Raw genomic sequence first — 15624 nt, 5'->3', positions numbered from 1 at the left:
TTGCTCTTACCTCCCCACCAGCAATAAGGTTTGGGCATGCTTGCACATGTTCAGTTCAAATACTTCATTTATGTAGCATTGCTGACCAATGATCTATTTGATGAAAGCTCCACCCTGCTTTTTAACAGGTCTGAGTTCAACACTTCATATAGACAGAAGAAGGTGGCATTTGCATCATGTCTAGGGGCTTCCCCTTGGCCAGAAAACAGCCCCGTGACAAAGGGCATGCTCTGCTGCAAAGGCCAAACTGAGCCCCCAAAGCACCTTGCTCAGTTGTTTCACGTTATCAGCTGCTGTCCTTCCCAGAATGTGGTTAGGCAGTTTTTGCCGCTCGAATCCCTTCCTCCCATCCCAACCAACGCAATTTGCTTCTTTAAAACACTGAATTCATTGAGACACTCCCATCTTTCCCCCTGGTTTCTGTCAGTGCCTCAAAACTGGTTTCCTCCACTACCCCAACCCCTAGAAGAAAACTAATGTAGGAGGTGCATTAGTTATATTTCAGAAAACGGATAAAATATTACAGGTGGGATGCACAATAGGTGGAGGAGCCCCTGCCACACCTATTTTGATAGGTGGTAAGCAGGAATGCAGAAACACTGGTGTGTCGTAAGAGGGACTGAACTGTACATGCTTTGTTCAACTTCCTACAATGGAGCCATATTTGGCAATATGTGCCGCCTGGAATCCCAGGCTACAAGGCTACTTAAGGGCCCAAGGTGGCAGAACTCTGTGACAGCCCACTCATAGAAAGGGGGGGCAAGTTTGCACTTTGACCAGTGACTGCAGTTCATTCCTTAGGCAGAAGGGTGAAGGGGTTGGTTTCTTTCACCTGCCACCCCAGTTTTCTGCCTACCCAAGCTGCTGCCCCCTTTTAACAGTTGGATTTAAACTGCAGTAAAGGTGGAACCACAAATACTCATACAACTGAGATCACATCCAGGAGTGGGGAGCCCTTTTCAGCCCAAGGCCCACATTCCTTACTGGGCAGCATTCTGGGGGCCATATGTCTTTTTGCCAGAGGCAAAGATGGGTGGAGCAACTGACGTCTGCTTTTCCTTTGCAGAATAGGCAAGTTTCTGCACAAACTCGTGTGTCGCTCTCTTACCTTCCATCCAGGCAACCAGGAGGCATGATCAGAGTTCAGGGACACACCCCAGGCAGGCAAAGAGACTTGGAGATGGCATGAAGCAGGGGCGATAAGGGGCATGGCCTGGGGACAGTCCTGAGAGCTTGGAGCAGGCATAGGCAAACTTGGTCCTCCAGATGTTTTGGGACTACAACTGTGGTCAGGGTCAGGGATGATGGGAATTGGTCAGGGATGATGGGAATTGTAGTCTCAAAACATCTGGAGGTCCAGGTTTGCCTATGCCTGGCTTGGAGGCTAGGAAGATCACCTCCTAGGGTTGAGAGGATTCACATGTGGTGAGCAGCTGACAGCCCTAATCCCTGCAAGCTACTGATACTCTTGGCTGATCAGGTCTCGCATGAATACCACATGCTACTTTGTTGAGCCAGATCAAAAGGCCAGCATCCTAACAGTGGTCACTCAGCAATAGCTCTGGGCACCTGCAAGCTGGAACAGGAGGGCAGCCCTGCCCCCTGACTTCCCCCAGCACACCCCCCCCCAAGCCTGTATGAAGCAGACCAGCACTCTCCTGCTTAGTGCGCTTTAAATATTTTACTATTCAGAACTAGGCAATATCAAAACATCTTTCCCCACCCACCCACACCAGCAAAAAAGAAATAATACAAACCAGACAGAATGCCTAGTAAAAGCAACAGTACTTGACAGAAGTGTGATGACATGAACACAGTGCCAAGAGGTATCCCCTGACAGTCAGCATCTGAAGGAATCAAAATACTGTACAGGCTCAAGCATGGAGAAAGAAACCTCAGTAACACTTCAGCAGCAGCAAGGAAACTGCAAGGAGGTCACAGAAACGAAGGTGGTGACAGCAGCAGCAGCAGCATACACTGGAGAGGAAAGGGGCAGAGACGGGCTCTCCCTGTGTGTGCAGGTGACTTCTGGGGTATACAGATTCGGTGGCAAATTAATCACGGTCCCAAAGGTGTGGTTTTTTATGGGGTGGTGGTAAATCTAATTCAGCCAAGTTTTTTAAAACTCAAAAACTTAAGTGACCAAATGAAACAGACTGCTCTATTAGCTGCTGACGTTTCCAGGGCTGCAAAAGGCCCAGGGCAAACACAGCAGTGGGCTTTGTAGCTGGTCTGCAGCGTTCCGGAGGTGATCAAACTGGCGTTGGCTGTGTGTTCTTTGCTCAAAAAGGAAGCTGGACACAGCAACGTGGCTCCCTAGCAAGGGATGACAAGGGAGGAGGAACCAGGCTGCCTTCTTCATGCTCCTAAGCAGCCTTGCCGTTCCTGGCGCCCGCCAGGTGGCTTTTGGGCAGCATCACACAACTGTGCTGGTTTGGGGTTGAAACGATTTGCAGCCCAAAACACCTGGGAAGAACCAGGTTGGAAAAAGCCACTTTTACACTCAGTTTACACTCAGATTTAAAGCGTGCTGTGAAAAGCCCACACTGGTCCCCCTGTGCTCTGCAGTTTTACTTTGGGGTGCTTTGCTGCTGCTCACCACAAACAAGAACTCTTTACACCTTTGCCGTCTCCCTTTTTGGTAATAAGATAAGGTACGATTACATCTACTCCAAGTACTGCCACCTAGTAACATATATATATATCTATAGATCTATATAATATTATATAATATTATATAATATTCACACACAGTTATATAAGATTTTGGGGAACCATGATAGGGGCATTGTGTGTCTTGCTCTAAACAGGTCCACTGCTGGTGATTCCAATTCTCTGATGAGCCTGAAAAGGTGCTTGCCCTCCTAGCAACCCAGCAGTGTGGCGCCCTCCAACATCGACAGAGAAACTGGGAGGGGAGCAGGGACCCCTTTGCGAATGGGTCCCCCGCTGTGTGTGCAGAGGTTGTGGGGTGGGGGGACAGTGCAGGGAGTTCAAAGAGCCACATGTCCACTAAATCAAAAGTGCACTGGAATGAGGAAGAAGCTATTAACAAAGAGTCCCGGTTCGAAAGTCCAGTGGCAAATTCATCCCGTGTTTATACCTGCATTTACAACTGGAAGCAAAACATGATTCGCGGCCTGTGACTCCTAAATTCAATACTGATCACATTGGTGAGGAAGTGGACCCTAGTGGGTGCAGGAAGAGAGAGGGCTGTGGCTGCAAGAAAATACCTCTTGACAACTGAACACTCTCCAGTTCAGAAGATGCTTTGACGAAATTTGGAAGCTTGGGAATATGACTTATCTACCCCACCCCCGTGTTTTCTTCAGCTACTCTGAAGGCTTAAAGGATGACGGTGATCCATGGGAAGGGAGCCAGTGAAGGTTTCAGGGGGATCCTAACAGTGTTTAGCCAGGACATCCTACTAACAGGAGTTGGAGCGCAGGCAGTAGCTCCAGGCTGACTAACCCTTTTGCTCCAATGGAATTCGGTGCTTTTATACTGGCTCAACACACAACTTACAGGGAATGAAGCCCCCCTCCCACAGGGAGATTCACTCAAATGTTTCCCACTGCCTTCTCATCTGTTCCACTTTACCTGGGGTGACGGAAACTTCTTGCTTTGTCTTATTCAGCAAGTCTTCAAAGGGGTCTTTAGTAGCCTGAGGTTTGTTAGGGAGTAACACTGACTCTACAGCTTTGGCCTTGTGGGGAACGAGCGGGAGGTCAATGGGCCTTGCAGCCGGCCTCGTCTTGGTCTCTAGTTTCGAGGCAGAATGGGTCAGGGGCAATGTTCGAATTTTAGAAGAGCCACAAAGCTTTGCTGGCTGCAGGGTATTGCTTTGGGAAGGGAGCTGGCTTTGCATTGGGGCTGCTGGAGACTGGGCAAAAAGGTTAGGCATGGACAGCGTCAGAGGGTTTGGAGGAGGCCTCTGGGGCTGATAGAAGGTGGAGTGTGATGTGATAATGCTGGAGCTGTAAGCATGGCCTAGGGAAGGAGCAAAAGGGCTGCCAGGGGGCCTGACCAGGGACAACGGCACAGGTGCTGGCGTGGCCTGCACAAACGGGTTGAGAGATGCCTGCCCAAATGGTGCTGCAGAGGGAGGGTATCCCAGTGGCTGACCAAGTGTAGCCGGCACGGGTGGCATGAGGTCACCTGCTGTTGTAGGGAAACCAGTTGTGAGATTGGGAGATGATGACCCTAGCAGGCTTCTGGCGCTGGGCTGGAAGCTAATCTCTTGACAACTCCCTCCTTTCAATGGATCTAGGAAGGCAAGGAAAGAGTCATTGTTGCTGCTCATGTCCTCCACACAGACCTTGACCGGCTGAAGCATCTGTGTTCCATGGCCACTGCTGGGCAAGAGCTGGTGCTGCTGAGTGGCAAAACCAGCAGGCTGCCTGAATTCAGGGTCCAGAGAGATGTTTCTGGGTGCAAAAGTGTCCAGCATGAGCTCTGAAGCCAGGTCACTGGGTCCTGCAAGGCAGGTTGCGGTTTCAAGCGGTGCCTGTTGCTTGGCAAGTCTGGGTGCAGGTGGCAGCGGAACGATGCCCAGCTCTGGTGTCTTCCTGCCCTGCGGCCGTGGGATTGTGATGTTGCCTTGAGTGCCAGCCGAGGTCCCAACATCCTTCTCAGGGAGATCCAGGATGGAGTCTCTGCTCCGCGGCCTCCATGGGGCGGAAGACATGTTCTCAAGAGGAGCCAAGGGCCTCTCCGGAGAGCTTTGGGAATACTTTGTGGGAATGGCCATGTCATCCTGGCCCAGGCCCCACAGCTGCTTGTAGGGGTGAGAAAACTTCATCCCTGGAGAAATCCAGCTCTTTTCGGAAAAGCCAGGATCCATTCGCTGCCAGGAAGCACAGAGGAGGTCATAGAATCATAGAATCAGAAGAGCTCTCCACCACGTCCCTCCTTTCCCACAGAACCTCCTGCTGATGCTCCCTCTACCTGGATATCTCTCATCCTTCCCCTCCTCCAATCCACTGAGGGAAAGCCTTTCTGGAAGCATCACTTTCTCCTCCCATGTGAGTCACCCCACCTTTCCTCCCCCGCTCCTCTTCCTCCAGGCCACCTGACTTATGTGGTAAGGCCCCCTTCCAATCTCTGCGTCCATGCCCTTTCCCCCCTTTCTCCACAGCCCCACACATTGTGCTTTTCTGCTCCCCCAGAAGAAGCAAGCAACATACCTGGTAGTCAAAGGTCCCCTGCTGGTCCCCTTCATCCTTGGGAATCCTCAGGTCTTCTAAGCTCTTGGCTTGGCTGAGCAGCTGGGATGGAGGCTCTATCTCCAGCCCCGAGAATATGCCTCCCAGAAGGCTGATTTCCACAGGGCTGTCTGGTGTGGGTGGGGCAGCACTTCCCGCATCTGGAGGCCTCTCAGGGTTGACACTCTCTTCGCTCTCTGCGCTCTTGGACTCCTTCAGGGCACGGTAAGGCTGAGGCCTGGAGGGAAGGAAAATTTCATCAGCTTAGTGCACTACGGCTAAAGAATTCACCAACCCACTTCATAGTAAGAAAAAGCCAGCAGGAATTCAAGTCACTTTGGTAGGTCCACACGTCTAAAACATCTCCCGGGTCGGAGATGAGGCTCTTGCTTTCAAATACAAGGAGACCTGAAAACAAGGCTAGCCCGGACCCTCTCACAAGTTCCAAAACTGTGTTTGGAAAAAAAGAGAGAGCAAAGATTAAGACTTATGCCAGTCAGCAATGGTTGAACGCTGATGCCACATTAACTTCTGTGTAATACATCCAGGCTTTTAAAATGGGAGCAGATTTTGATGTTTTACGTGCCTCGTAAGAGCGATAAGGTAGTAACTGTAGCTGACAAACTCCTTTACAGACTAAGACATGCACTTACCACAATGAAACCAGTGGAGACTGGAAAAGGTCAAGGAGCCAGGGCAGTTTGGTGGGGGAAGAGGAAGGCTGGCATTCATGTGGTTGGCACTTTGAATGCATTGAGGGAGGAAGTGAATCTGTACTGGCCCCCCATGGGGGGAACTCAGGGAACATCAGACCCCATTATCCCGAGGGGGCCTTTGGAACCAGATACAAAGCCTGTGAGATGGGGAACGCAGTCCCAGCACACTTACACATGAAGCTGACTGCACATCACACATCCCTCCCAGGCAGGGTCCCTGCTCTGCTGTTCCAGAGACACAGCTCAGCTCCCTTCGCTCTGGCTGACTCAGTGCAAGGCATTCCTGGTGCCTTTGCTGAGGTAAGCATCAATGATTAAACCGGTGTCACCTTATCAAGAGATACCATGGTCCATTATGGGCGAGAGAGAATCTATTATGGGCTCATTGAGCACCAACCAGCATTGGTCCCCGTGTACCTTGGCAAATGGGCCTTGAACACCCTGCGATTTGCATGTCGGCTCCACACGCGAGGGAGAGGCAGCGCAATGCGCATCCAATTAACACCATAAACTGACATGCATTTTTATGGTGATTGGCATTTGACTGGCAGCCAGTCTCACCGTGCCCTTTAAACAAGGCTTCAGATTGAGGAAAACATTGGAGAGGCACCAGGAAACAGCAGCAAAGCAAGGGAGCCCTCGTCTCTCTCTCTGGCGCCTTGATAAACTGCACCCTGCAAACTCATTAGCAAAGGGTGGCTCGTTCCATCCCCCATTAGAGAAGGAAACGCAGTTTGCTCAGATGCGGTGGATGCCTCATTACCGCCGGGCGCAACATAGAGTTGCCTGTGGGGGAACCGGAAGCTTGAGCCAGCAGAATTTTCTGCAACAGGCATATTCTCTCTCTCTCTCTCTCTCTCTCTCTCACACACACACACACACACACACTTGTATGGAGATGAAAAGTGTCACCTACAAGGTACCCAAGTGCAGAACGTCAACCTATGTTGGGAGAAGATGGAGTGTGCCCCTGTTGATTCTCCTTGACCTCTTGGCTGCTTTCTGTACCACTGACGATGGTATTGTTCTGGGGAGACTCCCAGAGCTGGCAGCAGGGGGCACTGCTTTGCACTGGTTCCATTTTGACGTGGGTGCTCAACTCCAGAAGGTGGTTATTTGGGGAAGCTGCTTGACCCCATGGAGCTTCAATCTGGGATTCCAGAGAGTTTGATCTCATCCCTCCAGCTGAGTGGGGTCATTTTGGGAAAGTGTTGTCATCAGTGCAGGGATGGGGGACAGGGTGGGGGCGGGTGTCACTCTTGGATCCAACCTTCTCATTAGAGGTACAAATCGTGGCCCTGAGTACCTTCTGCCAGCTTAGGTTGGCAGACCAGCTACAACCCTCTCTGGACATGGCAAGCCAGTTGCCTGTGCTCTGGTAACCTCTAGACTATAGCACTGCCATGTGTGACACATGGAGGTGCCTTTGAAGATGGTTTGGAAATGACAGTGAGTACAGAAGGAAGACGCCAGATGGTTCTGCAGAACAAGAAGGAAGGTGTGAAAATATAGCACCAGTACTGGCTAGACTGCACTAGCTGCCCATTATTTTTTGAGCCCAAATCAAGGGGCTGGTTTTTACCCTGAAAGCCTTATGCAGCCGGGAGCTAATATAGATAAAGGACCACTTTCCCCCATATGAACTTGCCTGGACCACCTAAAGCCCTTCCCTGCATGCTATTCCTAAGGGAGGTCAGTCCACAGGGTGGCAATGAGAGAACAGACCTTCTCTGTAGCCACTCCCCGTTCATGGAAAGCTTCCCTTGACAGTGTTTTGGTGCCAAGCAAAAATGCTTTCATTTTCCTAACTGTTTTGGGCAGACTAATATAGTATATTGTTAAAGTTGTGGGTTGTTTTTTTGTAATTTCACTATTTGATGTTTCCTTCCTTGTAAATTGTGTTGAGACTCTTTAATAGGGAAGTGATACACACATCTAATAACCCTAAACCAAGAAAACATGGTGATGAGGGGGCAATGACTACCTGGAAGCCCGGAAGGTGCATTAAGAAGCACGACTCAGCACAGAAACATGCAGAAACATTCGGTGCTGGGAGAAGAGCAAAGCCTGGAAGCCCATGACAAGAGCTGTGCAGGAGACATGCTCATATGCACACACACACACATGCATGACACGTGCCACAGAAACACCCAAGCGAGGGAAAGACTAATACATGAGTGGGGTGCCCCAAGCATGGAAGGGGAGCAGCTCTGGCTAGTGCAGCAAAGAGTCAAGGTATAGACCATTCAAAGGGAGCAGAGAAGAGGAAGCTGTCAGAGAAGGCAGAGCCGGGGTCATCTTCCTGCGGAAACTCATCGCCGGAAGAGTCCTCTGAGAGAAAGACCGTATAGTGGCGTGTAGGCTTTACCAGGCTGAAGGAGATGAGGGAGAAAGAGAGAAAAGGAAGGAAGGAAGGAAGGAAGGAAGGAAGGAAGGAAGGAAGGAAGGAAGAAAGAAAGAGTTACTGAATTGAACCTGCAGAAGGAAAGAAAATCTTAACACACACAAAAATGTCAAAAGTTTCTATGTTTCTGAACTGGGTAGCTGCATTCAGGAAGGACACAGCTTATAGGGAGGAAAGTTTATGCAAAGATTGTCTTTTTATAACCTCCTAGGGAGCTGACTTCAGGTAAGAGGTGGAGGGCAAAGAAACTCAAGGAGCCCTTCTATATTCTGGCTACTATCCCATACTCCACCTCAGCCCCCACCATAGAATGCTGTACCCCAGGTCAAAATCAACCTTACGAAAACACAAAAGACAGGCTTCCAGCAGCATAAATGGAAAGACTTTGTCTGACAAGATCACAGCAGGAAAAGTTCCCCGATGGCAAAATGGAAAAATACTGGAGCCCGTGATAATCTCTGGCATGCAGGTCCTGTCAGAAACTTAAGTCATCTCCGCCACATTCCCCTCAGTCAGGTGATCACCTCTCCTTCAAGCAATGCCATCCAGAAGAGGTGCCTGCTTGAGAGGGTGGGATCAGCCAAAGAGGGCTGAGAAAAGCAGGCACATGTCCCAGTTCAAAAAATAAGCTGGTATTCTCTTCTCAAGTACTCTCTATACAGAAAGCTGAATGTGGAGAAAGGCAGAACCTGTTTCCGCCACTGTGGTGGCACCATTTACACCTACTGCAACAATGGAGGTGGCTGCAGGTTTGTGTACAGCCTGGCTCAGAGTGGCATTTCTCTACACCAGGCAAGTCCCACTTCAAGGAGGCTGAGATCTACCATCCAGTATCAAAAACTGGCAGTGATCTACCACACTCTCCCATTGTCATTCTGAGCTTATGATAAAAATAATAACAAATGATAGTCCATAAAACCTGAAAAGTTCAACATAAGTCAATATATTTTAAAAAACACACGCTTTGTATACTTGTAATAAGATAAGAAAATAATTGAGGGCAGGGTCCTACATAATCAGAACATTATGCACGGACTGTTGTTCACAAAAACTCATGCCATAAACTCATAAACACAGGACTCTTTTTCAAATGAGTCAGGGGCACATGTCAACCACAGCGGTTTCCCCCATAGAAACAGAAATTGGGTAAACTCAACTGCAGAGTTGACAGCCTTCAAGCACCACCTTAAGAACAGGATGAAACCTGTAGAAGCCCTTTCTCCTGGATCCACCCTTCCTTTTGAGTAAACGTAAACCAGCCCTTTCTCTGAGGAGCCAGCACACAGGGCTGAGAGAGAGAGAGAGAGAGAGAGAGAGAAGGGGAGATCGGCGAGAACCAATCCCACGATCTACCAGTCAATTGCGATTGATGCGCTGGACAATGCTGCTCTACATGATCCCGAGAGGAAAAACAGAAAAGAAGCAGGTGGTTTTACAGGTGCAAACTGGTCCCACAAATAGCATCCATGTCAGTCTGCTGGAGATGGTAGCTCAAAGTTTTCTCCTCAAAAACAAGTTGAGTTGTCTTTTCAGCTGTGACGCACCACTAAAATATTTATTATTATAAAAAATACATCTGCCTTGTCAGTGGATGCTCTGTGCTCTGCCTACACACAGACAAGTTTTACAACCCACACGTCTGGATGTTTCCAGAGAAAACATAACGGTTGGGGTGTTCTCATACACAAGGATTTGTAAAGCATATGCCATTTCTGAGGTCCAGGGCCGGATTCTGCAGTCACAGAGAACAATCTCACTTCAGTGGATCTCAACAGGGCAGGCAGCAGCTCAGAATGTGCTCCACAAGGTGTTTTATCTGAAAGGGGGCTGGATGTGCCAAGCATGCACTGCTGCTCATGTCAAAGGAGCCTGTGCAGGAGAAGTTCCCAGAAGAAGTGGAATCTGCTAAGCATGAAGGTTTTTGCAGCAATTTGTAAATCAGCCAGTGCAACTTTTTGCACTAAAAGGCCATGAACAACCAACATTTTTTAATTCCGTTTTTTATTAATCCACCTACAGTGGTACCTCAGTTTAAGAAAAGTCCAGTTTAAGAACGATTCGGTTTACGAACTCCACAAAACAGGAAATAGTGTCCCAGTTTGTGAACTTTACCTCGTTCTAAGAACGGAATCCAAATGGTGGAAGGGCACTGGCGACGGGAGGCCTCATTAGGGAAAGCGCGCCTCGGTTTAAGAATGGTTTTGGTTTAAGAACGGACTTCTGGAATGGATTAAGTTCATAAACCGAGGTACCACTGTACTTTAGATTCATATGCATTGCAGTTGTACATGCCCCACCCTGCAGTGGAAAATTTAGAGAAATCTGTTGAAAAACAGTATTGTGAAATTTGCAGCCCAGGGACTGGGGACAGACAATATTTGCCTTGCAAAGATTATGCATTTTGCAATCCCTTCCAAGTGAACTGCATAAGGCCTGTAAGGCGTTGTCTCTTGGCTTATTCAGACGATGGAACACTGAGGACACGTAGCTCAGTTCTGCCCACACTGACTGGAAATGGCTCTCTGGCATTTCAGAAAGGAGTCTCTCCCAGCCAGACCTGGAACCTGAGACCTTCTGCATGCAAAGCAGCTGCACTGCCTGCAAATCACTACTTGGGTGCCGCTTTTGCAGAGTACAAGACTAAGGCAAGACCGCAACACATTGAGGTCTAACACAACAACACCAGAAAGGTCCACTAATGAGTGAACTTCTTTTTCTGACTGTAAGCTGACATAAGAGCCCTGAGGCTGGATCAGGCCAAGGGCCCATCTGGTCCAGTATCCTGTTCTCAAAGTGGCCAAGACACCTTAGTGGGAAACCAGCAAGCATTACTGAGCGCAAGAGCAATCCTCTCACCTCCTGTGGTTTCCAGCTGCTGGCATTCAGAAGCATCGCTGCCTCTGTCCATGGAGCAGCCATTGGTAGCCCTCTCCATAAAATCTGTCTAATCTTTAAAAGTCATCCAAATTGGGGGCTGTCACTGCCTCCCGTAGTTTCAACTATGTGCCGCATAAAGAAATACTTTTTTCTCTGCCCTGAATCTTCCAACATTCAGCTTCATCAGAAGTCCCTGAGTTCTAGCGTTAGTTGTTTTAAATTATTTATGAATGTTGTTTTTAGCTCTTGGGTGAATTCTCCCTTAGGACTGGACTAGAACATCATTCAAGAAGGATATCTTCTTTCTAGTCATCAGGTAACCAGGGGCTGAAACTGCAAGACCTGGAGAAGCCCTGAATTTCTGAATGGAGAGGTGCTGGACCACACTCACCACCCAGGAAAACCTCCCCACCTTTCCTTTCTCTTAATTCAGCACGTATAGCTAGGCATGCCTGGACTTAATTCCTCCCTCTACTAGTTCTGAAGGCAGTATGAAGAAACAGTGAAATCACAAGGTTGTGCTTTTCAGGATATATTTTGGCTCAGCCATACCCAAAGAACCGTGGAGGGACAAACTATATACCCCCCCCCCTTCCTGGTGAGCCCACTCATGACGAAGCTTACATGATGCTTGAAGGCTGGGGAGGAGTCAGATGGAGGGAGAATATATTTCGCATGACCCAAAAAAATTGTCAAAGACATGAACAGATCGCCAGAAAGCCATCCCACCAAAATAGTTTGACTACCCAAGAAACAGCCAGCACTGCTGAAAGGCTGCCTCTTATGACAAAGTGGATGCCATCAGCAACCTGCTTTAAATTTCAGCACCAGGACGGGGTTTTGGTTGAAGAGGGGAAGGGACGAGTGCTTGAAAATGTCCAAGTGTAAATTTTTCATTAGCTTGCGGCAGCTGAATCCGGCGTGAGCCTCTTCCCTCATTAACCCAATTCGGCTTCTTTCTCCTGCCGACTGCCACCTACCACTCGCTCGCATTTCACACACAAAGAGCTGTCTCTGGAAAGGCGGTCGCAGCAAGCCGGCTCTGAGGCGAGCGAGCGGCAGTGGGGACTTTGCAGGGGTGGGGGGAGGTAAGGGACCTGTCCGTCACAGCGCCAGCCCTCAGCTCTCTACATGACTGCTGGGGCTGCTGCCTCCCTAATCTTTTCACCAAGTTCCCATGCAGATGGCTTGCTGATCTCCTTCTAATGTTTAGTTTAACATGTCTCCGGTTAGCGCCAGCATATGACAGTGCTGACAGCCGTGGCTGTTCCTTTTTAAATATCATGTCAGGATCACGGCGCAATAAAGCCGGAGACGCGCTCCACGGCGCTGCCTACCATTAGGAGAGTTGCTGCTTCGGTTTTAATGAGGACAATCTGCATTTCGGGGGCTTTCCCTCCCCCCCACCAATGTGTCAGGATGCCTGGACAAATCAGCAGCACATCACGTTGGCCAAAAACCAAGTGCTGACAAATGTAGATATTTCAAATTTAATTGACACCTAAACGTACTTAAGACAGATAAAGGAAAGGAAACAAAAGAAGGGGGGGGGAATTGAGGGGGGAAGTGGCTGAGCCGTGGGGACGGGCATCACATGGCAGGAACCCTGTCGCCAGGTTGAGATGGGGAAGGAGACAGGGTTCATTCGGAGTGCGGAGCATTGCAGGCTTGGGACAAAAGGCAGGACCTGGAAGGCCTTGGTCAGTTCTGTTTCAAAAGCCTCTTGTTTCAAAGAGCACCCTAGTCTGACACAAGCCAGGGCAAAGGTCTGTTTGGACACAGAGGTCTGATTCCTAAGAGCATGGGTGCTGGTGAAGGAGAACAGTGGGGTGGCATGTGCTGACAGCACCCAGGGCCAGCCAAGGATTGTGCTCCCCAACCTCACTGTGGGTGCTGCCCAGCGGGCAAAAGGTGCACTTTGCTCATGCCCCCCCCTGGGGTGGCTGCTCCTCATGGAGTTCGCTTGTCGATTGCCGCATAGGCACTCTCAGTTCAGCAAGCTACCGCTTGGGGTGGCCGGCACTCCTTGGCGGGCTTGGCAGCATCCTAGCAGTGCGGGAGCCACAGCAGCGCCAGGTCTTGGAGGAAGGGTGGTAGAAAGCAGGCTGAGGTGCCAAGCACAGCCCTTCCCTAAGCTGCACAACCCGAGGGTGGGGGTGCCAGGGGGTCCCAGGAAAGCTGCTGGCTTTCTTCTCTGCACTCGCGCTGCAGGACATGTACTCCCCCAAGGGGACATGCTGGGAGGGAGGCCCCAGGGAAGGACCAGCGCAGGCTGGGAAAGTCCAGGCTACAGCCAGCAGGAGTTCTGCTCAGGGACAGGCGTCCCTTGGCTGGCCACCAGGAGAAGGAGGCACCGCTGGAGCCCAACAGGCAGACAGTTCTGGCCAAGGTGAGAGAACAGGTGCAGAGAACATGAGGTGGCTCCTAAGCAGATGGCTCAAGCAAGTGAACAAAACCACATGCTAGGGGGGAAAGCACTCTGCCCTTCAGAAATCAGTAGCTAATCTCTCTGGGGGTGGAGAACACTGATCCTCAAATAGGCAAGGGGGAGGTTCAAGTCATGCAAAACTCATCCCGAGGAAACATGACAGAGAACCCTTTCCCTTAAGATAACCTCACGCCACTTGTGCAAAAGAAGAGCTTATCGTGGCCCCAGCATAACATTCTTTCCTATCCCCAACACGGCTAATTGTACTGAAAAGTCCTTTGGGACTCAGAAATATTATTAATTCAATTTATTATTTGCTTGCTATGCAAAAGAGTCTCTTACAAAATTGTAAGCACATAATGCATGACAGAAAACTGGGAAGGGGCAGAAACAAATGGGAGCAGCAGCTGGAAGGGCAGCCTTTGGGGGGGGGCAGGGGAAAACTGCTGTAGATGAAGAGGTGTCCCCTGGCAAAGCCGTCTCCAGGAAGCAACCCAGCCCCTTCCCCTCGGGGATCCCTCAGCACCCCCTCAGAAAAGAAATGTGTGTGTACTGGATGCTGGGTGTTGTTTATGTAACCTTGTTTTTTGATAGTATATTTGCTGTTGTATTGTTTTGCTATGTTAATATAAAACGGTTTTGGTATTGTTTGTTTGCTTTGCTGTAAGATGCTTTCAACATGAATGAATAAATGGGTCTCTTGGCCTTTGCCTGAAAAGCAGCAGCAGAAGTTACCAAGTGTGGCCCTGGATCTGGAATTTGGGGCACATATTTGATACAATCTGAGAATGTGAAGGTCTGTGGGAGCTCAAGCAGCCATGGCCCACACGGAGCCCCTGCCAGTTACGCTACTAATAACCTGTGGTGTGAGCAATGCTGAGCTCCTGCTGCTTTCTGGGTGGCTGGGCGCCCCAGCCATTGCCCTCTGGCAAAAGCACACAACAGCCAAAGCACAGTTAAGCACCACGGTTTGGAGGAACCTTTTCTGCCACCTTCTGCCAGTGTCCACCAAAGAATCAGCAAGAAGAGGAAGGTCTTCCTGGGCACTGAAGACTCTTCCAGTGTTTAAAGGGAAGCTAAACTAGCTGGGGTGACCAGCAGTGCTGACCTGACCTCTGTGGTGCTTTGCCAGTTCTGAACCGTTGGGCACAAGAGCTGCCTGGGGAGAAGGGCTGTGAAGGGACTTCAGGAGGCACAATGAAGGAATCTGCCCTTTGCCACCAGGAGGAATGCAAGTGTGTGCCCCATGACTCAGTAGAGGAGAATGGGGAAAACAGTTTCCATCAGGGCTAGTCCTTCCCACCTCCCCTTTGAAGAAAAAGTTGGGGAAAGAGAGGAGAAAGGGAGAGAAATAGGGATTCACGAGCTGCAACTTACAAACACATCTAAAACCTGGCCATGATCTGCCCCCAATTAGGGAATAGGCCTCTAATGTTGGTGCTCCTGGGACTTTTGAATGCTTTTAAGAATTACTTTATGTATGTACTAATTTTGTTGGCTGTGTGTTGTTTTTGCTTTAATGAACTGCCCTGAGTGGTTTTTAAGAGGCAAGACTAGATATTACAAAAAATAATAATAAGGAAAATAGACCTTAAGGGAGATGATCCCCCCCTGGTCCCCCCTGGGGGAGGGCAGCGTTTTCTCCTGATGGCCCTCCTGAGAAGGCCTCCGTCACCAGGAAGGGGGCCGTGGGGAGGGCACTTTGTTTGCCACACGACTCCCTCAGGGCTGCCTTGTTTGTTTTAACACCAAGTGGCTGGTGGCAGCCTTCTGCTTTCACAGGCGGAGGTGGTGGAGAAGCAGCAGCAGTAGTGAGGAGAGCCCCCAGGAAGCCCCCGTAGCACTTGAGGCAAGGAACTTGCAAGCACACTTACATGTCGCTTCCACTAGATTTACAGGCAGCAAAGGGGTAGACAGGGTGATTTACAACAGTGAGATTTTGGGAACTGCTTGGGCCTTGGCGCTGAAACATTTACACCTTCAGTTTGGGCACAG

At 49.7% G+C, this 15624-nt stretch overlaps 1 protein-coding gene across 9 annotated transcripts in view; it reads right to left on the bottom strand.

Annotated features, from left to right (window-relative positions):
- Positions 1-1666: 1666 nt before the first annotated feature.
- DENND1A (DENN domain containing 1A) overlaps positions 1667-15624 on the bottom strand; it is a 264250-nt gene continuing 250292 nt past the window's right edge. For 5 of the 9 annotated variants that reach the window (XM_083422935.1, XM_083422937.1, XM_083422934.1 and 2 more), the window contains 3 exons: positions 8164-8292; positions 5187-5442; positions 1667-4846 (listed from right to left, as the gene is read on the bottom strand). In XM_083422935.1, the coding sequence (XP_083279061.1) occupies positions 3557-4846; positions 5187-5442; positions 8164-8292 (1675 nt within the window). In that variant the 3' untranslated portion in view covers positions 1667-3556. The remainder of the gene's footprint in view (positions 4847-5186; positions 5443-8163; positions 8293-15624) is intronic. The other 4 variants (XM_083422939.1, XM_083422941.1, XM_083422938.1 and 1 more) reach the window with 1 other exon arrangement.

Source organism: Podarcis tiliguerta, assembly GCF_965153285.1.
Source record: "Podarcis tiliguerta genome assembly, chromosome: Z".
Taxonomy (NCBI): Eukaryota; Metazoa; Chordata; class Lepidosauria; order Squamata; family Lacertidae; genus Podarcis; species Podarcis tiliguerta.
Note: the sequence above shows the minus strand (reverse complement) of the source record. Positions and strands in the feature narration are given on the sequence as shown.